The 23,283-nt window shown below is 36.2% G+C and overlaps 2 protein-coding genes across 2 annotated transcripts; one reads left to right on the top strand and one right to left on the bottom strand.

Annotated features, from left to right (window-relative positions):
- Positions 1-69: 69 nt before the first annotated feature.
- On the bottom strand, positions 70-22,310 carry LOC139769133 (phospholipid-transporting ATPase IF). Its single transcript, XM_071699921.1, has 20 exons — positions 19,136-22,310; positions 18,070-18,363; positions 8,583-8,687; positions 8,150-8,404; positions 7,695-7,844; positions 7,263-7,558; positions 6,871-7,085; positions 6,365-6,651; positions 5,765-5,944; positions 5,469-5,616; positions 4,909-5,051; positions 4,455-4,694; positions 3,964-4,106; positions 3,439-3,598; positions 3,045-3,353; positions 2,558-2,744; positions 2,322-2,467; positions 1,929-2,032; positions 1,598-1,820; positions 70-1,298 (listed from the first exon to the last, which is right to left on the bottom strand). The coding sequence occupies exons 2-20, from the start codon at positions 18,070-18,072 to the stop codon at positions 1,245-1,247; spliced, it is 3,348 nt and encodes a 1,115-aa protein (XP_071556022.1). The 5' UTR covers positions 18,073-18,363; positions 19,136-22,310; the 3' UTR covers positions 70-1,244.
- LOC139769134 (2-oxoglutarate dehydrogenase complex component E1) lies at positions 9,085-17,117 on the top strand. Its single transcript, XM_071699922.1, has 15 exons — positions 9,085-9,741; positions 10,065-10,177; positions 10,272-10,553; positions 11,258-11,468; positions 11,602-11,779; positions 11,931-12,046; positions 12,118-12,257; positions 12,573-12,718; positions 13,153-13,342; positions 13,429-13,650; positions 13,895-14,171; positions 14,544-14,629; positions 14,871-15,191; positions 16,078-16,362; positions 16,785-17,117. The coding sequence occupies exons 1-15, from the start codon at positions 9,345-9,347 to the stop codon at positions 16,986-16,988; spliced, it is 3,168 nt and encodes a 1,055-aa protein (XP_071556023.1). The 5' UTR covers positions 9,085-9,344; the 3' UTR covers positions 16,989-17,117.
- Positions 22,311-23,283: the final 973 nt, after the last annotated feature.

Below are 23,283 nucleotides of genomic sequence, written 5' to 3'. Positions count from 1 at the left end.
AAATAATGCTGTATCATTTTTTTGTAACAAAGGAATAGGAATCTTCAATCTGGGAATAAAAATTGCGGCTTTATTTAATTAATTTTATTCACATCATAAGTAAGTAAAACCAGATATTGTATAAAATATAAATAGAAAATTTGCATATTATCTGTTATATGTTTATTCAATATCACACATTCGTACTTATATACGCGCTGATTGTAAAAGGCGCGCTAATATTTGTTATATATACAATTTGTATATAAAATTATACAATATTATAAGAAACATTTGTACATATTAACAAATATATAATTTATTAAAAAATCATTTTGTTAAAATCACAGATTACGCTTGGTAAAATATTTGTTTTTAAAACCACACAATAATAAAAGACATATTAATATACGATTATTCTCACATATTATTCTCGCAGTTGATATATATATTTTTCGCGTTAAAAAACTGTCGATTGTTACATTTAATATTGATTGACATTGCAATAATAAATATTCAGTGAATATACATATTCGATCTCATATATACATATACATTTTACAAACTTTCTTTAAAAAAAATAATTTAAAAAAGCTTAATTATAAGTAGAAGTAATCTCTCTCTTTTAGATAAGATTTGCTAATATCTATTGCACTATAGGTTTTGTTGAAAGTGTTACGCATTCAGCAAACTTGCAGATAATTATATTACATAAATTAATGAATATATTACATAATTATGATTGTTCGTGCACTAGCAAATAGACACGTAGCTATATTGCATTTGCTTGTGTCTGTGTTATCACAATGCATAGCTACCTATATATCTTTGTACAGAAATTAATTTTAACGACTAGTGTCTCGCTATAAACTGTAACAATTTGCGACAATCATGCATAGTTCAACATTCACGCGAGAACATTTCTTCCTCTTGTATTATTAATATTTTGCTGTATTATTTTTCTCTGAATATTGTATTGTAGAAAATAATCTAGGTATATAAATGATGATCTTCAGACTTATTCAAGGCTTGTAAAAATGTTAAAAAGTGCTTCGATGTCAATTAATTAGTAGCAAAGTCTTGACTGAGTTTACTATATTAATTAACAATTACGCTTATTTAATAATATGATGCAGTCAGTCGTCTCAGCGACTTAAATTGTATCTATAAGATAAAATCGTAAATGAGGTACTGTCAGATATTCACATCTTCATTCACATCAATAATACTGAAGCGCTTAAGTGGCTGCTTCTCCAACGTATTATTTATTTAGTTCTTTGCAGTGAAACGTTAGCTCTCCATGGAAACATGCGACGTCCCTAGTAATAAATTATATGTTTAACGACATTGACACTGTTGGAAAAATATTGCTTACTAAACTACTATTTTTTAAATAAAATATGTGATAAATATATGTGCGTGTATAGATAGCCCGTTTTAGTCTTTACAAACGAGTATCTATGTATATCTGAAAAACTATATTGAACTTAAATAATTAAATACATGCAAGTCAAATAGAAGAGAATAGCTTATAGTCGACAAAGTTAATAGAAACTTATATCGTCGGCTATATGTGGTAGCCTGCTCATAAGTAAAATATAATATTTGCGTTAATTACCGTTTGGCATGCACTGTATTCGCTGTCGTCATCGTCGCTGCAACTGATAATTCGCGGGGGCTCCTCGTTTCTACGAAGGATCTTCAGTGGTTTGTACGTGTTATACGTCAGCCATAAATAATCAGGTATTAAGCAAGTAACGACGATAAGTACAGTAATTAACCAGAACGAAGGCGACTTCAATAATATTGGGAAGACCCCATACATATCGCCATCGTATTTCCTAAAAACAAAATTTTGTAGATAAAAAAATAATTTTTACTTGTAAATATAAATGTGTTATATTTTTAATCCCCACAATTGTTTTTATTATTGCGGATTTTGTACTTACATATTTAGGATTGAATAGCAAAAAGAAGTTCCGAAAAATACTAATTCAGACAGTACTACGCTTAGAACGAGTGGGATTGTCCAATACGAACTGCGCAATAATATCTGAAACAATATTATTGTTAACACCGAGCCTAAATCTATTTAAAACATTATGTAAAACTTGTGTAGAACTTATGTAAAACTACGTAAAATATTTGCTAGTGATTCGTGTCATTATTAAATTACAGAAATAAATTCAGATATAAATTTTCTAATTATAAATAGCAAAATGACCGAATTATTCGGCTATTAAAAGGTATATTTTATATTAAACTGTTTTGCGTTTGTCAGAGTAAACCGCTGTTTTACAATCTCAATTGAATGTACAAACAACGCCTACACTTTGACGTACCTGTAGATTTGCTAGCAAAGTGACTATATGAAAAATGCATGTGCTGTAAGTCCAATGGTCAACCGAGGTGTTGTCATACAAATACGTAGGATTGACATACGTCACAGCAAACACTGTAAAATACGTTACGCCTGTATGCCATAATCCTAAAAAGAATAATGTGATGTAATTAGTGTTTGTCTGCAAAATAATATTTATTAATAATAAAATAATATGATATTAATTTGTGCACGAACCTAAGAGCAGCCACGCCATGAATTGTTGTCTTGACATTAAATAATTGTTTCTATTTAGTTTATACAAGTACGGATGCTCCATAAGCTTCTTCGCGTTGTAATTCTGTTCCAGTAATGCGTAAATCAATACCGGAAACGACGTGAATATTAAGTTGAAACCCATTAGAAACATACCATCATAAAGTTCCTATAAAAATATATATTTCTATAAATCCTTCATCTATAAAATCTATATAATTGTAAAATATATTCTCTTTTTTACTTTCCATAAAAATAAGGATATGCTTTTTTAGTTTAGGACATAACGTTGCCAAATTATTAGACGATGAAATTTATTTAAAAGATACGCAAGAATTAAAAAATAAACCTGTTTATTGATTCGCGAATTGAGATAAGAAAATCGTGAATGTACTTTAAAATTTTATTAAATCGAATGTCGATTTTCGACATGCAATAGAGACATAGATATTAGTAATGTTATCGTTACCTGCGTGGAAAAACCATTGTGTATGCTGAATAGCACCTGCGGCGTTATGAACACCACGTTCTTGTAGAAGAAAAACTGCGTCTGGATGCCGATGCGCAGGTAATACCAGTGTCCGTGCACCAGCAACGCTTTTCTCAGATACTTGAACTTCGTGAAGGCGAAGTCAGCGGATATCGACGCCTGACGGCCCTCCTTCCCCATTATTCCGATACCCACGTGCGCTTCCTGTATCATCGAGACATCATTACCGCCGTCGCCGATGGCCGCGGTGTGCGGACGGTTCCGTGACGTTTTTATCAGATGCACAATCTGCAAAGATAAGCAGAGATAAGCTAATGATGTCTTCGAGTTTCTGTTATGTATGCAGCGTTTGGGAATCGGGGAAAGTTCAAACCTCGCTCTTTTGCAGGGGCGTCAGCCTACAACAGACAACCGCCTCGCAGGTCATTGCGACGGATTTGAATAATTGTGGACAATTTCGTAACGTCGCCGCTATGCTCACACCGTCTATTATCAACCCGTACTGCTTGTACGGTTCCAGTTTTATTTTCCGTCTGTAAGATAGTTTACAGAAATATATTATAAACTAATATAGTATATTTTAAATAATATCAGAAGCTTTCTTTGTTGAAAGAAATACTTTATCTTTCGGATAATTGCGTTTGGATAATGTATTTTTCGCTTTATCCTTAATTTCTTTTGGATATTATTTTTGCTATGTATATGAATGCATATTGGAAAGCAAAAAATAGCGGAATAATAATTTATACATTTATTTATTTATTTATTTATTACTTTGATAAATTTTTGTCTCGAATGAAAAGTACGACTTACTGCGCGAGAAATAATAGAGGTTGCCGAGAGTTAACGAGTTAACTAAAAAAAGGTATAAAATTTTGGACATGCAAACTGCACTCACTCGAAACTTGTGAGAACCAGGAAGCAGGTTTGCACTGAGGTTTGGTCCATCAGTCTTAGAACCTCGGTACCCTTCTTGAAATGGCCGCACAAGAAAGCGATGTTCTCCGCAGTCTCTGCCTTATCTCCAGTAAGCACCCATATCTAAAAAGTAATATTTGCGATTGTCGTTTAAAGCTAATTTAATTAATCCATCAGAACAGTAATTAATTTATCAGAACTGTCTCTAACACTCTATGTGTTTTAAATTATATTTTTATAGCTTCGATACATGGAGAGTATGGTATAAATCTCTAATAATATTAAAATAACTGAATAATAGTACTGAAATAAAAGTAAGATAATTAAATTAATTGTCTGAAAAGTTACAAAATGGAGAGTAATCTATAGCTAAAAAATTGGTAAAACCATTGGCGATCATTGCAGTATGCGACGCGTGGGTAGTAAAGGATTTCTTTGGCAATCCGCACAAAGGCAGTGCAATGAACTAACTTTGATGCCAGCGACTCGTAAGCATTCCAAGGTCTCTTCCACTTTGTCCTGCAGGCGATCCTCTACCGCAGTTACTCCGAGCAAGGTGAGGCCGCTCTCCATAAGATTGTACGCGCGCGTTAAATGCGTCTCTCTCTCCGTACCGATTATCTGTCTAGCCTGCTCGATGTTCTGCATCAGGCTTTCGTACTCGGAATACTGCATCTTTTTGCACGCCACTACCAACGTTCGCAGACCTCTCTGAAAATTAAGAGAGTCTAATAGCTCCTACAATGTAAAACACAAAATTGCCACAAACATATGACAAAGCAGTATCAGAATTGTAAATTTTTTGTGCATGTATAAGAAGAAAACTCTTCTCGAAATTGTTGTGGAGAAAAGTGAAAGAGTTCTCTGCAGTCTCCGCTTTAGCTCTAGCTTAAGTTCTGTGATTATCGCAAACGGGATAACGAACCATAGAGAAATCGGCGACGTGGGTAGTGGCCTTTTGTATCTGTCCTTCAACTATCAATGGCAGAACAGCCGAATCTGCACCCTTGCAGTATAGCCAGATATCCTCCGACGAGTCTTTCACTATTACTGACATCCTCTTGCGTTCTGTTCAAAATACGTAATATTAGTCATTTATCGCTATCTATTAAAACTATATCGGGCTAAAATCTTAGGATTCAACTATTTGAATAATTTAAATATTTCACTAATCTCTCATTTTTTAATTACAAACGTATTCATGAATGATGTTGATTCTCAATAATAATTATATATATCTGATTTCTTTAAGCCTACGTCGTAAAAAAATATATAAAATTACATGAACAACGTGTGTAAAATTTACATAAAATGCGTGTTCCGTCTCATTATAAATCGTATAACTTTTATACTTGTTTATGTAATCTTACCTACTTTTCTTACAGCGTGATTATTTTATTATGTATTTACAGCATATTAATTATTATTTGATCTCAATTAGAGCTTATTCAGCTCTGATCTATTCTGATATTCACAATCACGTACCAGAGGTGAAATCCAGTATCTCCAGTTTTTCGAAGATCAGATTGTTCTTGTTGATCTTGATATGCATCTCCTCGTTAGTATTCTTTTGTAAAACAACGCCGCACCTGGCGCTCGCCTCCACCAACGCCTTCTCGTCTGCCGACGCCGCCTGCCATATGTCATGTGTGTTTGTATATCTCTTTACGTAGTTTCAATCGTGTTCATTTACGTTTCGTCTTACAAGTCATTAGCGGAATCTTATCAGGGGACGCACTACCGCGAATTCGACGTTTGCGTACGCGAGCTGTTATTTTTACCTGATATTCCGGCAGATCCGGATGCATCATCAGCGAGCTGTTGATTCTCGTGATTTTTTTCATTCTGAAGCTCTCACGGAACAGAGTGCGTCTGGCTATGATCTCGGGACGGTGGCTCGGCGGTGCAATTTGCACTATGTGGCATAGCGATAGGCTTATCACGAAATGCCAAATTTCAGCCTAGAATTATCGATCTTTTAATAACATTATTTTAATAATAAGCAGTAATTTAATAACAGACCAAAATTATTGCAAGCACAGTATTATTTGGCAAGCAGTACGTTAGCTATATGTACGTTCATGATTTGTACTAATATACAACCATCATTGATTATTATTTTATTATTAATTATAATTAGCGTTAATTATTATTAATAATTCAATATTCGTTAATAACTGCCGACAAATATTCGCACGATAGTTAATGTAATTACTCTTGCATCAAATGGCATACAATGATCGGTATGATTTCTCATATTAATTGCAGCGCGCAAATTATTCTTTTGACTAAAATAATTAATATCGTAATTTATTTTAATAATTCTCTCTCTTACTGATAATCTCTTTAATGATAATTAATATTTCTTCTTCTTCTTTTACCTCCCACGATGACATTTTGACAGCCTCCTGCTCGTTTCCGCTTGATGGCAATAAGTACAGATTTCCGTCGCAATCCTTCTCCATATACACGTTGCCGTTGACCGAGCATCGTCTGAACACCATCAGATTTTCAGTGAGCGTGCCGGTCTTGTCGGTAAACAGAAATTCAACCTGGCCAAGCTCTTCGTTCAAGTCTGACGTGTTGGCGAGCGCCGGCTGATCGTTGGTCTTGTCGTACATATCCAAGTCCCAGCCGAAGAAAAAAGAGCCAAGAAACTTTTGCAATTCTGTCGAATTAACGCACGTAAACCTTCACCAACGTTGTAGAATTTTTTTACGAGTACATCTTGTAAATATATAATACATGTTTTTACTCTACAAACGCGGCGTGTTTCAAAAGAAATAGACTAATTTAAATATAAATTTTAAATGTTTCATAAATAGCTTTATGCTGAATAGGAATATAAATAATTTTAACAGAAAGGAACTATGCAAGAATGTCTTACCAGCGGTGGTGTATAATGATATCGGCACGATGTAATTGAATAAGATAAGAAAGCTCAGAATATCCGTAATTAACGAGGAAAAATTGATTTTAGGTTGTGGACCTAAGTAACTGTCCCATTCTTGGTAGGTTTCAATGTATAGTTTCAGCATGGTGCACATCAACACTTCAATCAACAGTATCACGATATATACAATAATATACTTATTGATAGATCTACGAATGATAACGTTTGGATAAGTGTAAAGTTTACCTGTAAGTTACCTCTATAGATAGCAATATTTCTTTAAGCTATTTGCAACATTTGTAAAGGCGATGGTAGTAGTAGCGAAAATGGGAGCGGAAGCTAAATAGCGATCGAGTTCTTATAAAATAAAGCTCGAACGTAATTACTTCTCGGCAGTGGAGAATTTATTGCTGACTGTCTTTGAATTGAGCGACAATTTTGTATCCTGTCCGGTGTAAACCGCGCAGCCGACCACGTGTTCGGTGTCTTTCAGTCTAGATCCGCGCAGCATAAGATTCTCTACTGTCAGTTGCCCGCCAGCCGTCTCGCTGCCGTCTTTAATCTCGAGTCTGCCGTGGAAGGTGTAAAGATTGGCCAAGGGTTGCTGGCACGTAATCGACGCTTGCATCGCCACTATCTGCGGAAGCGGCATCGCCGAGACCACTTTCGGGACGTGTAACGTCTAAAAAAATTATATTTATAATTACGGCAAAGAATATTTGATAGAGGTATAAAGAAATTTCAATTTCGCGTGGCATAGGTCTTGCTAATAAGAAAATGTGTCCTACTTTAAAAAGGTCGAGTGTGAAGATAGCTACCTTTAAGTTTGTTTCGCCGTCGAGATTGGACGTCGTGATGTAACAACATCCCGGAGTCTCGCTATAAAGCAGGACGATATCGCAGGGCACATCCTCGTTCCGAGAGACTTTTACCAGATCGCCCACCACTATTTGCTCGCAATATATGTCCTGCAATGTATCACGTATTATTTATGAGCGAAACATAAGGATACACTTAATCTGACGATTCCAGACTGTTAGAAATTATCCTATCTTTACTTCAATCTTTTAAATCATCAGAGACAGCATTGACAACTCTTATATAGTAGACACGTAAAATGCAAACACATATTTTGCAAATATATATTAAAAATTTTACAATAGACATATAAATACTGTAAAGATATATTTTGTTTTATTACTGTAAGCATTAAAATTAACGGGACTTTAGAATTGGGATCTCATAATCAGCGTAGACAATATGCGTGACGAACCTGCGTACATTTGTTACGGATGACACTGACTGACCTCCGATTATCTCGCTTATCCGTTTTGTAACGTAGATAATCTTCGTATCCCTGTTTACACGCGGTCACCAGGATGACAAAGAATAGGGGTAGAGCGCTGGTTAACGGCGAAATCGGCGATTCTATCGCTAGCGCGATTATCGTCGTGATCAGGAAATAAATATTCGCCACACGCCGGAATTGCTCGAAGAGATTTTTTGGAATAAAGTTCCATATCGTATACTGTAGATTGTAGATCAAACAAAGATAAGTGTGATTATCGCTCTACGGTACGTTTAAACGTTCTAGGAATTATGAGTCATTTCGAGATATCAAGTTAAACGTCGTTAGATAATATCTGCTTACGTTACTTGAATATTAAGTCTTTAAAATTTTACAAGATAAAAGAAATGAAAAATACCTTGTGCGATACGATTCGATTGCTAACGAAATGTTTTTCCAATGAATCGTTTTCAGAATTAATCTTCACGACTCGGTGATCGCTAGGTGTCGAGGTGGTCGCGCCCTGTAACAAAAGCATGTTAGCTTAATTCCGATGTAATTATGAACCAGATTTATGTTCAATTCTTGATTGCTAAATCTTAACGATGTTGAGATTGAAGATTTTGTAAAGTTTTTAGATACTTGGACCAAAATATTAATCAAATTCTTAATTTTGCTAAATTGTACATAATATATTATTTCGTTTAAAACTGTATATTAAACATATTTAATAAAACTAAGCTTAGTTTTATTAAAGATTGCATTAAATTAAAGTATGTTATCAAACTAGATAAATCGTCGAAATAAAAAATTGTCTTTTAAATAATAAATTTTTCAAATAATTTAAAAGAAAGAAATCAACTATGCTTTGTTGAAAATGCAATTCACGTATAAAACGCTTCTGAGGAATGTAGCATTAGGAACGTGAATTTCGTTTCAAGTCTCGCTCGGAATTCTCATCTCACCCGAAACGAAGATCAATCGCGAATTTAGCTACAACCATGATATAGAAAGGTTAATCGGAAGTCACACGATGACGTAAAGTAATATCGTGAATAAAATTATCTGTTCGCTCAATCAGTTTGCGAGATCAAATTTCCAAAATTTCTTAGTCGTTTGACTTTTCCATTATTTCTCACGCGTAATAGCACTCGGTTGTGCCGCGGCGACAAATGGGGCGATGTACGCGAAAGCGCAACGTTATCGGAGCGCACAATCCGTCGTGTCGCGTTTATACCGACAATTCATACACTATCTTAATCCGAGCTGGAAAAGCCCTAAGTGTAGACCGATTATCGAGCAATTTTATAAAAATAATCCGACACGCTGCAAACACGACGGTGACAATGGCGATAGGAAGGATAACGTGCTTAACATGATCAATAACCAGTACTTGGATCACATTTACAAGGCATGGCTCGAGGATCGAAAATCCGTGAGCTCCTCGTGGGACTCGTATTTTAAATTGATCCACGCGAAAAGCCCTAAGGACTCTCGCGCCAAGCCCAGTTCGATCCGCGTCAGTTTGTCTCCTAAGTTAATAACGTCGAACTTAGAAGGAGGGCAATCAGGCAAGAGTGAGTTTTGAATTTTATTACAGGTTAGATTAGGTTCTTAGATTGATATTAATATGATTAATATTAAAATCGTAGTATCGATGTCAATTATAATTACAATTTAAAATAGTGAATTTATTTTATCATGTAAAATGGAAATTATGAAAGTTTAAAGCTATACAATGATTTTATAATTATTCTGTATTCGATTTTATGACTATAGAAAGAAAAACATTAACATAATAATAACATATAATAACGATGTTTACTATATTCGTAATAATTATAAATGCATTTGATGGATCGATTAGAAGTACTAATCATGTTTTCGGATAAACGCTTAGCAGGACCGTCGTTTCCGAAAGAGTCCGTCCGAGAGAAATCAGACAGTCAGATGCAGGGCGATCAATATGTAATCGGCGCACTCGATATCAATGCCACGATCCGAGCCTATCAAGTACTTATCGCTCCGCGAGACTCTTGTACACACACTTACACTCCACGCATATATATATATATATCGACGTTTATTTCTTTTATTCGCTCAAAAGGCACGTGGCCATTTGATAGCCGACACCGATCCGTTGGGCATACAGAATCCGGAGTCGGCAAAGTTGCAGGGCACCGCGAATCTGCCACCCGCGATCGTGGTCCGGCAGCATCTCAAGGGAATGACGGAGGCGGACATGAACAGGGAATTCCCTCTCGCGTCACTCACCGTTATCGGGGGCGATAAGAGGAGCTTGCCGCTTCGGGAGATACTGGCGAGGCTCAACAAGATTTACTGCGGTCACTTAGGTCTCGAGTACACGTACATTCATGACCTCAGTATGGTACGCACGACACGATTTCAATTATGAGAAATACTTAGTGCGCTTAGAAATGACCGAAATATTATTTTTTTAAACTTTTAACTGGTAATAAGAAAAAGAGGGACACATAAAGATACTAGATAATTTTCTATTTCGTAATTGTACTATTTCTCTAAAATTTTGTTTTTGTGGGAAATGTCATTTGTTGAAATAGTAACATAGGATTTCGTTGAGGATCAGTGAATATTTTATCGCAAGCATTTAGCTTTCTTCTTGTATTTCATTGATTGTGTTGGAAGTAAGATTCCATTATAAAATTAATAGTAATCATACTGATCGTATTTGCAAGATGTAGTTTCCAAATATGTTCTTGAAAGATTGCACTTGAACGCGATACCTTGAGCTTGTCGCGCGTAAATACTTGTTGATAAGTCAAATTACGAAACTGATGTCTCGTACTGATTGCAGGCTATATGTGTAGTTAAATAAAATATTTGTTTAAAATCAGACTTTTTAGCTCGGTTAATATAAGGATAAACCAGAAACAAAAATGGAAAGTTACGTTAAAACTTCGATTTTAAAAAAGAATCTTTGTGAGCGCGTGTTTGCGAAGATCTCAGTTAATAAAGAAATTTTTTGTCAATCAGGGTATATTCAACGTTATCGTGTAAAGAAATTTCTCATAAAAAAAGATATATAGAACTGTGAATTATGCGCTTTATTAGTTAGATTGGTTGAGGGAGAAGTTTGAGATACCAGGCGCCTGGGAATTGCCCGCGGAGCACCGGAAGTGGGCTTGGATGAATATTATGAGAGCCGTGAGTTTCGAGAACTTTTTAGCAAAGAAATACGGAACTGAGAAGAGATTTGGGTTAGAAGGCTGCGAATCGTTCATTCCGGCCATGGCGGAATGCATGGAAACGTCTGCACTAAATGGTAACTAAACTGATTCTCGAACCAGGTTTTAATTTAAGCGATTTCCGAGCTTCTGTTAAAGCTCAGAAATTACTTGGTATCTTTAATTTTATTTCTCTTTTATCCTAATTTATTTGCCTTATTTATTGGCTAGGAGTCGGAACTATAGTTATCGGTATGGCGCATCGCGGTCGTCTAAATACTTTGGCGAACATCTGCTCGAAACCGATGAGCCAGTTGTTCACTCAGTTCAACCCGATCGCTCTGGAGGGATTCGGTTCCGGTGACGTGAAGTATCACCTCGGGACGCATTCGGAGAAATTATTAGAAAGGTGAAGAAAGCCACCGTAATGCAAAATCGGTTTTAGTACGCAAATATGTCGGGCTTCAATACCTAAATTTGTATTCCAAGTTGCGAAAGGAGAGAGGAACCTTTATCATATTTAATTTACTTTTATAGAATTATAAATTATTACTTTGTAGAACCAAGAAGAAAGTGCTTCTCGCCATAATGGCGAATTCCTCCCATCTGGAAGCAATCGATCCGGTCATAGTTGGTCGTGTTCGCGCTGAGCAAGTCGAGAAAGGTGACTCTAAACGTACGTATTGAAAACGTGTTGTTTCCTAACAGACGAGAATAGACTTCCTTCAAATAAACCGACTTTTTCAGACGGCAAAAGATCGTTGGCTATACTGGTTCACGGTGACGCCGCTTTTGCCGGCCAAGGTGTCGTTTACGAAACGATGCATCTTACTAATTTGCCAGAGTACACAACGGGTGGCGTCATGCACATCGTAATTAATAATCAAGTAGGAATAAGTTTCTCTATAATGACAATATTTCCTGAATTTTATCGGTATTAATTAATCCTAATTGAATAAGTTTTAATCCAAATTTAATTACTTTCTTTTAAACCTACTAACCTTCTCTAAAGAAAAGCTGGCATCAAGATCAATTAAATTCATAGTTAATATTTGTATAAAACTGTCTTTAGTACGTATAATTAATATGAATACAATTTTTGTGTATCCGTTTATTTTTACACATCAAATTATTAAATAATTGATAAAATATTAAATAAAACCTTCAATTGTAAAGTTAGCAATATATATTAATAATTCTAGATTGGTTTTACAACCGATCCAAGGTATTCACGATCCAGTGCGCATTGTACGGATGTCGCACGTGTCGTTAACGCTCCCATTTTTCACATACATGCTGATGATCCCGATTTAGCTACTTACTGCAGTAAGGTGGCCAGTGAATATCGGTAAATTATGATAATATTCATTTTTCAGTTTTTATCGTGTTACTTCAAAAGATTCTGTGTTTTGGCTGTTGATTTATGTTTTTTAATCTTTTAATTGTTTAATCTCAAGCGTTTTATTTAAGGAATAAAAGTCTATTAGTATAAATACTAAATAAATTATTATAAAAATTTGTTTGACGATTAGATAACAAGTTTTATGGTAAAAATTAAAATATTGCAATAAATAACGACTTCTTACACATTTCTTTTTATAAACAAAACTTATTTAAATTAGGCAAATAATCTATTCCTGCAGTAAAAATTGAAAATTATTTACAATAAAATGTAAAATCTATTTTATAATATAAGAATATAATAATTATGATTGAAATAATCAAAAGAGAATTAATAAAGAATTAACAAAGCCTTACTAACTACTAATATTATATCACCAGGGCTACCTTTCATAACGATGTAGTACTGGACATTGTTGGATACCGAAGAAACGGTCACAACGAGATGGACGAGCCGATGTTAACTCAGCCGCTCATGTATAAACGAATAAAAAATCACCCCAGTGTTCTATCCATATACACCGACAAACTGCTTAAGGAGGGCGTGATAACGGAAGCTTTCGCAAAGGAGGTTGAGAAAGACTATAATTAGCTGCTTTAAATCCTGCCGGTTTAATCCGTTACGCATATGCACGCACAATTTTTCTTTGTGCGTAGGAAATAGAAAAGTACGTGAGCCATTGCGAGGAAGAATTCAGGAAAGCGCAGACCATCAGCTCGATGCAAATGAGCGACTGGCACGACTTGCCCTGGACCGAATTCTTCTCGAATCAGACTCCGAAAAACAAGATACCGCCAACCGGTATCGATATCGCGACCATTAAGACGATATGCAGTGCTATATCCACTCCCCCGAAGGATATCGAGGCGCATGTTCAAGTTAGCTGCAAGGCATACGAGTTACACCGTGGAAGCAAAATGGATTAATTTTCCTGTCTTATATAGAAATTTCCAATCTGCGACTGACAAGTTATCCGTTTATAATTTGTCTCAGAAATCATGCATCTTCGGTGAATTTTCGAGCTCGTATCTCTCTTTCATAAAATTTGCCGATTAGGTCAAAGGGCGAAACAAGTTTTCGATCGATTACTGTTCGCACTTGATCTGTCTATCGAACGCGTAGGTGCTGAGGGCGATGGACAGGCGAGCGAAACTCATGGAGTCTCGACAGGTCGACTGGGCGATGGGGGAGTGCCTGGCCTTCCTCAGCCTGTTGAAGGAGGGTCACCATGTCAGATTGTCCGGGCAGGACGTGGAGCGTGGCACTTTCACTCAACGGATACACATCATTCACGATCAGAGCAGAGACAAGCTCTACAAGAACATCCTGCGCGACGTCTTCCCGAGACAGGCTCTGTACACCGTCACGAATTCGTCGCTATCGGAATACGGCGTGTGCGGTGAGGCATTAGCTGGCTCTTGTGTCACAGTATACGTGTCGATAGCGATATCTATTCCTGTTGCGCGCCTATCTTATTCACGTCTTATCGATAATTACATCCGTTTATTATATTCCTCGAGCGTCAATAGCCCGGCAACCTTGAAATTTAGGCAATCATCCAGCAAGCTTCAGTAAACTGCTAAGTTTTTACATTCGAGAAAGTTTAACAGTAAACTCGAGGCAGGCGTACAATATTATATTTGTGGTATTCGCTAATAAAATAAATATAGGCGACATGTATTGAGATTAGCGCGTGCTAGAGTCTTATTTGACTGAATTACTCACGGTGGTTTACGATAATTGATATCTTATGAATTTTTGATGAAAAAAGGGTTCGAGCTGGGATACTCGGCGTACAATCATAATACTCTGACACTCTGGGAAGCACAGTTCGGCGACTTTGCCAATACCTGTCAGGTAACTTTAATGATAAATTACGGCCTTCTCACTTTAGCGAGAAAGTTTGATTTTCTTACTTTATTAACTTTTGACTTTCAATATCAAGTATTTTGATGAGTTTAATTTTACTTTAAATTTCTAGTTGAAGTTAAAATTAAATGGAGCATCGATCTTCGCGATTCGTATTGTATATTCCGAAAGAATAATCGCGATATTTTATAAGAATGTCTGCCGCCTGTGACTCTAAATTGCTTCTTAGGTTATACTAGACTGCTTGCTATGCTCCGGACAAGCCAAATGGGGCAGACAGGTAGGATTGGTACTGTTGCTGCCGCACGGTTTGGAGGCTCAGGGACCGGAACACTCGTCCGCCAGATTAGAAAGATTTCTTCAGCTGTGCGACGACGAGGGTACTCACGTGCCCGGAACGGAGCCCGGTACTCCCACCGGTGAGACCGTCGAGCAAATCATGACGAGACAGCTTTTTGAAATAAATTGGATCGTCTGCAATCCCACGACACCTGCCAATCTGTTTCATCTTCTGCGTCGACAGATATTGATGCCGTTCCGCAAACCGTTGGTTAGTTCAATCTTTATCTATGCAAAATGTGTTATCTACGCAGAGTGCTTTCACTGTTCAAATAAAATAATTATAACTAAATTTAACACTAACCGAAAACAGATCTGATAGTGTATACTCTTTGTTACGTAAATTTCTTTTTCTTCTTTGTACAATGTTATGTCGAAAAATTTATATAAATATGTGATCGAACGAATCAACCGTTCAATGTTATAATAATTAATAATTTTGACGAATATGGAAACAGTGAATCACTAAAATTCGTCGCTAAATATTTTCCTCGTAACTTCTGCTTGTAATACTTTTTTTTAAGCTCGGTGCTTTTGGAAATATTAGCCTGTAAAATTGAATCTGAAAATATCCTCTGCGTTCAAGTGCGACACATTAGATCGTTTCACACAGATCGCGAAATATTTCATTGCGTGAAAATGAACGGTAAGATTTTTCAGCACGTGTTTGCGTATTGACGCGAATTGACTATACTGATACTGAAGTCATACTCAAGAATATTCATCAAACATTATCCATTTCTTCCACTTTTTACTGACGTAAATTACAATGCGATAGCAAAAAAAACTAGCCACATCGAACGTTTACATCCCACCAAGTCGCAATTACGTCATTTATGTTGTTTTTCAAGCCTATAATGCCAATCCTTCCATTTTTATCGCATGAATGCGTGATTGTTGACGACTCGATTACATCGAATTAATTTTGTCGGGAGAATTTTTTAAGATGTTTAATCAAATCATTCCTAAAGTTTAATTAAAATTTTAAAGACCTAAATTTTAAAAACCCATCTGACGTCGCACATGACAAATCGTTTCCCAAATTTTTGTCCATTGTAATAATTGCTTTTCTAGTTTATCGCATAAATACTATTTAGGTTATTATGACCCCCAAATCATTGTTGCGTCACCCGATGGCGATATCGAATTTCGAAGAGATGGGACCTGGTACGAGTTTTAAATATATTATACCGGATCCTTCCGCGAACCCCGGAATCGTGAAGAAAGTGTTACTCTGTACCGGGAAAGTATACTACGATTTGATCGTCGAGCGACAGGAACGACAGTTAGAAGATAAGATAGCGATTATTAGAATTGAACAACTCTGTCCTTTTCCATATCATTTGTTCGCAGCGGAAATGGCAAAATATCCGCAAGCAAAAGTGAGAAGTTTTTGATTATAATGTACTTGTTGTGTATTTAATTCTAGGATTACACCCATAGGTCTGCGAAACCTTCAAATCGCTAGCATTCTTGAAATATTCTCCTTTTTTAGACGTTTGCATTTTACACTTTAGTAAGCAAGTCTCAATTTAGATATAATACTCTACGTACGTTTCTTAATTTTTTAGTTTTATGTAATCTGTGGCGTTTTTCCTAAAAACATTTGTTGAGAAATATGCATTTTCATCAGAGTTACATACAAAAATATTTGGCTGTGTCAGAGAGAGTTGAGAGACCAAGTATGGGATCGGCAAAAATGTAGGGTGTAGGCCTAAAATTAACGAGCATTTATTTCTTCGAAGATGCTCGATTGTTGGTAACGATAGAAGAATAGTTTCGGATTATGTTTCTGTATATACAGATCATGTGGCTGCAAGAAGAGCACAGGAATCAAGGCGCTTATTGTTATGTGAGAGATAGGATAGCCTTAGCCTTGGGCATTCCACTGGAGGACATCAAGTACGGCGGCCGCTCTGCTTCGGCTGCGCCAGCGACCGGTAGCAAGATTATTTATAAGAATGAGCACGATAGCATGATGGCAATCGCGATGAAGATTGATGACTGATTAGTCCCATGTTTCTGTATGTCAGAAACATTTTTTTTCCCGGGAAAACGATATCTATTGTGTAAAACGACGTATATTGTGAGAAAATGTACTTATAGTGTGTGAAATGTATCATAAAACGAAAAACTAGACGCAAATTGTTGTCCGTTGTTTTAGAACGTCTACAGGATCGATCGTCACTATCCATTTAGTTAATAATAATAGCAATTATACCTACGACTAATTCTGATTATCGGATTTGCGCGTAGCTAACTCACCAGGAGGCCATATTCGGCTCTTTCTTGCGTCGCGCACGAAAGAATTACTTTACTCACACAATTCCACATCACATTTTCGTTTTTATCGCGCTTCCGGAAGACTTCCTAGATACGAGTGCAAGGACGCACGACATGGGACTAGAGTCAAACGTTGATTAAGCCAGGGAGGCGCTAACGATCGTCGGTATACACACGCAGAAAGAATTTACACCTCGAACAGAGGCCACAATTATTAACGGTTTAAATTTTATTTGCAATACTAGCTAGCAGTGACTTTATCGTTTTTGCCTTAACATTGAATATTCGTTATATCATACTCAGAAATTTCTTTAAGCCAAATATAGAGTGCCTCACATTTAGCGGACAGGAAATCTTACATGAAATCTGAAGATAACGGTTTGAAGTTGAAGGAGTGTTTGATAAGCGTACTGATAAACGTCTGTCTTTATCGGATTGACTTTAGACGCATCGGGTGTCTTTAATTTAAGCTCTTGTTCATTCGGGGAACGAACGCCGGTTATCGGACTTGTTATGGCTGTTCTTAGTCGCATCTTAAATTAGAAGAAGTCGATACGGCGTGCTAATGTTACGTAATGCTATTACAATGTCATCGTTGAAGAAATTCAAGTTTGATGGTCTCGTGAATATTTATAAATTATAGTACACGTGGGTGAAGAATGAGTTTTTCGAGAAGATGAAGAGCTTACATATCATTTATCGTACTTGGAATCTACTTTCATCGAAAAAATGATAATGGTAATTAAAACTCTGTGCAGATAAGATAATACAAAATGAAATTTGTATAGAACTAAATTTTTACTTACCATTTCGTCGAGTTGACAACGTTCAAAGTGGATGCGCGTGATTTTAACAACGAAAAGAAACGTGCCACTTGGTCAATTGCTTTCTCTCTTTATTTTCACACTTACACTCCGATAGGAAACACGCACTTCATATTTATCGTACATTCATTGTGTTCTTAATTATCACCAAGTAAAAAATATTCTGCACGACACAATATCGCCCACCAAAATCGAAATAGAATTCGATCGTTATATTTGATCCGCCTGCAGTAGTTCTCCGCTATCGTCTAGGCAATTGTTCATGCGGCACATGCACTGTAAACAAAATCGCTTTTCTGAATAATTCATGTATGGAAAAGATACATTTTTATTGCATACATAACAAGTAGACGAGAGTTATGGCCACGCGCATATAAAGTGATTTAGAAAATAAAATTAAATGTTATGAAGAACGAATAACTATTTTAATTAGCAGCAATAATTTAATAGTAAAAACAAATTTTTGCTCTTCTACATTACAAGCGGGATTATAATCTTGAAAAAAAATTAAACAATTGCTAACTAGATTAATCAAAATTAAAGGAATCCTCGTTATAAGCTAAGCTACAGATAAATGATAAGAACCGGCCGAAATCAAACAATAAACAGGATGTAGGTTTTAAAATTCCAGTTTATTCATACAAAATATAAATTAACTCGGACGTTTCAACTGTATTTAGTCTTCTTCAGAGGCGATTAATCAAAACTCACACAGATTATTCAACTTATAGTCGAATATATTTGCATGTGTCGATATTTCTTTTCGAAATAGGCGAGATAATTTTTTCTAAACAAAAAATAGAGATGTAGAGAGACGTGAATAATTTTCGTGCTGTAACAGAGGTAAACCAGGTTGGCCTGACACGTCAATTAAACAAATAAAAATGAAATAGCAAAGAGAGGAAGACAACGGTTTTACCGCGTTGACAACGATGATCAATTACCGCGTGATTGAAAGGAGGAAACGTCCGAAATATTATCACGCTAATCGTGCTGTTATATTACTAGTCATTAATATTTTTCTCTGTTTCCTGCCTCTTTTACTCACCGATTTTTCTTTCTTTTTTCTCGTGGAACGCACTGCTCGACGGCAATATTTTCCGTGAGCGGAACACACACGCGGGCATCTGCTATCTGTCACCGAAGGGAAACCGATACTGAAAATACTCTCGGCCGTGACAACGGATAAGAAAATCTTTATCAAGCGATTTGCGCACTCACCTTCGTATCGTTCATTAACGATCGCGAGTACGAATCGCCGCTTATCGCGAGCAGGACAGATAAGACAGCAAAAAAAAAGCAATTGATCATCGTCCATTTCTACTTTTCTATCTTATTTCTGAGTGATAAGGATTAGCTTTGTGGAATCTTGCTTATATTTGTAGTGAAATCGGTATTTTACGATAATATAAAATCAAAATGTGCATAGAGCAGTACCTTTTATACATTACAGATCACTGATACCATTTTGAACAATTTAGTAGATTAAAAAATTTGCATTTAATCTATCATAAATTACTGTGATCCTTTGGTACTTTGCTAATTTAGTTTTGTCTCTGGTATTATTTTATGTTGCAATTGCTGCTCTCGTTGGCGCGGTCGTCGTTGTCGCGGCAACACATACTATGTTGTCGATGTTGTCGGCAACAATGCAGACATGTTGTTATCTGGGTGATCGTCGTCTAATTCTGCCAACAGGCGACATAGGTCTTCTTTCCGGACACGGCTGTCTCGCGGATAACTCATACTCCATCGGAAAGATGGAGTCGTTTTGTCTAGCGTCCTTTTGTCTAGCAGTTTGCGCAGCCTTCCACTTTGCATTTAACGCAGCGGTGTCTAGTGTAGGGAGTTTCGGTTCTGGATGAATCAATTGGGATTCTTGTTCAAATATGTCTGTTAGTGGTTTCCTCTGGATTTCTTTCCTCTGTTGCGCAGTCATTAGCACCCTGGATTCTCGCTCGTGATATGCCTTCGAAGCTTCGTCTCTTTCCCTTTCTCTGCGCAGTTTTTCTTCCCTGCGTGAACTTTCAGCGAGCTTCTCTGCGTTGCTTTTAAGCGCCGCACAGTCTTTCTCGACTTTCGCATAATAAGTATTAAGCTTGGACTCTAACTGTTCCAAGTCCGGCAAAGACGACTTTTTCAACGCTTCTAAATCTCGTTCAAGCTTATCCTTGTTTTTACGCTTTTTCCTTTCTTCCTTCTTCTTCTTCTTCTTGCGACTCTTCTTATCCTCCTTTTCCTTATCTTTCCCCTTCTTTTCTTTCTTCTTTTTCTTCATCTTTTTACTCTCAGAATGTTTCTTTTCCTGTAATAATTTGGTACAACACCACGATGCAGTTGTATTATTACTGTGTATTTTATTAGACAAATCGTACAGTTATAGAAACGAAAGAGACGCGTGATTACGCACGACCGATCACGGTTGATCTCACGGACGTAATGCCTTATGAATAGGCTGACCAAAAATCTCGCCGAGCGAAACTGTTTATAGATCTATAAACAAGAACGCGCCGCGCCTTTTATCTCGACGCTCGAGACCGCTGAATTCAGTGTATGATTCTCGAGTCGAACCTCCACGCGGATTACATATCATTTGACATTGCGAACCATATCCGCAAGGTTCATAACGCAACGGCCTAAATATTCTATTTCCAACATTTCCTTTTCCTTTTCTCTCTTCCATCTTGCTGTCTCTTGCAAGAATTTCCTTACCTTATCTTCGTAATCAGAATCGTCCTTGGTTTGCTCAAGAAACTTGTGTACTTTGATCTCGTAGTCGTCCATTTTCTCACGTGTGTTTGTGGGGTAAGAGGTTGGAGCGATAGGATTGTGAGTGGTGGTAGTTGCAGCTGGAGGATTGTTATACTGGGCCATACGCTTGCTAAGTGGCGAAAGCGAACTGCGATGATCTTTCTTATGTTTGCGTTTACGGTTCGGTGAACGGGATGCCGATCGTGAACTTCCCGATGACGACGAGCTGCTAGAGTCTGAGCTTGAAGAGGTCGAAGATCCGGTGGATGAAGAACTCTTCGAAGAACGCTTCGGTGAATATCTATCTGGTGGTGATGCTAGTTGAAGATATACACAGATTGGCAGGTGATCCGATTCTTTTCTTTTTTCAACGACCATCCTGTTAATCTTTTCTTTTGCCTTTGCATTTACTACCACATAATCTATTACCGAGTTTTTTGGTTTGTAAGTATATTCTCCCTTCTTATCTCCTTTTATGTTCCCATTTAACACATTCCATGTTCTTTCTACTATCTCGGCGAGAAATTTCCTTCCTTCTGCATTTATTGTTTTATCTTTTGACTTTCTTTTAGCTCTCCCAATCATCGTTCCTTTTTTTCCTATTCTAGTGTTGAAATCTCCTCCTATCACGAGATTTTCTTCTGTTTTTTCAGATATTAATTTTTTGACTCTTTTCATAATTTCCTTTATTCCTATTTTATTTCTCCTACTGTTATATATTGTGACAACGGTCCACCTTTCTTTACCTAATTTCACTCTTCTTATGTTTATCCTGCCGTCTAATATAGATCCCTTCCTCAATATTTCTTTCTCATCTTTCTGCTTTTTTCCCTTCTTAATCTCTTTTTTTACGCCTGTAATAATTCCGCCTCTAGCCCTTCCTTTGCCGTGTTTTCTCGTGGCAGATTTACAGTTCCATCTGAATCCTTCTGGAAGATCTTTTTTTAGCTCCTTCAGTTCTTTTTTTCTACACTAGCACCACAGACGCGCGCTTCGCGCGCGCTATTTAGCTTTAACATTATGCTATTACTATTACACTATTAATTTCTTGATACACACAACTGTCAAAATATACGATGACAGCTGCAAATGAAGTAAGCGCAGCGAGAAAACCAATCAGCATCGCGGAAAAGCGGCAACAATAAATTCGACTATCGACTTAACATGCCTTTTTTTATATAGGAAAAGTCTCCGTCATATTGATTATATCAAATTCCTTTATATATTCCTTTATATATTCTTGAAATTGATGATCATCATCATCAATCTTTTTCTTTAATCCTCTGATATTCCAAAAACCTATTTTTATTTTCTTTTTTCCTAGGGTCTTATTTCTTTTTTCCATTTCTTTCTCCAACACAGAGCCCGTAGGAACGACCGCGTTATCTTTTTTCTGCACTGCCTGCCTATTTATATGAGTTTGCATAGCGAATTTTCCGTGAGCGTACCAAGCACGAGCACCTTTCACCAAAGAAAACTTGACACTGAAAATATTCTCAGCCGTGATAATAAATAAAAAAATTTTTATCAAGCGATTGACCATTGTCTTATAATTCATTAACAATCGTGAGTACGAATCGCCTATCGTGAGCAAAACAGATAAGACAGCGAAAAAAAAAACAAACTGATCATTTCTACTTTTCTGTCAATTCACATTTCCGAGTAAAAGGTAAAGATAAAGATGAAGACAAAGATGAGCTCTATTAGCTCTGAATCTTGCTTAGATTTATAGTAAAATCGGTATTTTGCGATAATGTAAAATCAGAATGTGCATAAAACAATACCTATTATACATTATAAATCGTTGATACCATTTTGAACAATTTAATAGATTAAAAACTTTGCGTTTAATCTACCATAAATTATCGTGATCCTTTGCCACTTTGCTAATCATTTAGTTTTGCTTCTGACATTTTTTTATGTTCTGCTCTTTTTGACTGTGGTTTTTTAAAATAAATTTTTCTGCGCGGACGAATACACGGTTTTAATTATTATTACTACTACATTTTTTTATTCCAAAATTTATTATACTTATATATAATAACAGCATTCTGGAAAAAGATTTAGCTGTTAAAATGTTTAATCAGAAAAATCGCAATAAAAAAAAAGAATAAAATAAAGAGAGAAACAGAGAAAATTAAGAAGCGGCATATATATTTACAAATTGTCACAACTGTAGCAGTTACAGAATTAAATGCCTATCGTGTTTGATTTAACTCATTATTTTTATTTTCTAACGTTTTTTCAAATATCTGTGAAAATCAATTAGAGAAATTGCCATTTAAGGTCTATGTAAATTTTGTATACTTTTTTCACACTAAGTAAATTGCGCGCCGATTTTTTGTTAGTCTTTAAAATACGTCTTTGTTGAAACAGTAAATCACATATTTCAATCGATAATCGATTTAACTTTTTGATGCTAATAAGCATCCTTATTAAATCACT

The sequence above is a fragment of the Temnothorax nylanderi genome, unplaced genomic scaffold (assembly GCF_030848795.1).
Source record: "Temnothorax nylanderi isolate EJ_2023f unplaced genomic scaffold, tnyl_v1.0 TNYL_tig0020_pilon, whole genome shotgun sequence".
NCBI classification, from domain to species: domain Eukaryota; kingdom Metazoa; phylum Arthropoda; class Insecta; order Hymenoptera; family Formicidae; genus Temnothorax; species Temnothorax nylanderi.
The sequence above is the reverse complement of the archived record's forward strand: the minus strand, read 5'-3'. Positions and strand labels throughout refer to the sequence as shown.

Excerpts from the sequence above, each read along its gene's own strand:
- LOC139769134 (XM_071699922.1), top strand. The coding sequence starts at position 9,345 with ATGTACGCGAAAGCGCAACGTTATCGGAGCGCACAATCCGTCGTGTCG. Across the intron at positions 10,554-11,257 it reads ACATTCATGACCTCAGTATG|TTAGATTGGTTGAGGGAGAA; the intron begins GTACGCACGACA and ends GCGCTTTATTAG. Across the intron at positions 11,780-11,930 it reads TCGGAGAAATTATTAGAAAG|AACCAAGAAGAAAGTGCTTC; the intron begins GTGAAGAAAGCC and ends ATTACTTTGTAG.
- LOC139769133 (XM_071699921.1), bottom strand. Across the intron at positions 7,559-7,694 it reads ACGGCGAAACAAACTTAAAG|ACGTTACACGTCCCGAAAGT; the intron begins GTAGCTATCTTC and ends TAATTTTTTTAG. Across the intron at positions 2,033-2,321 it reads CTTTGCTAGCAAATCTACAG|ATATTATTGCGCAGTTCGTA; the intron begins GTACGTCAAAGT and ends ATATTGTTTCAG.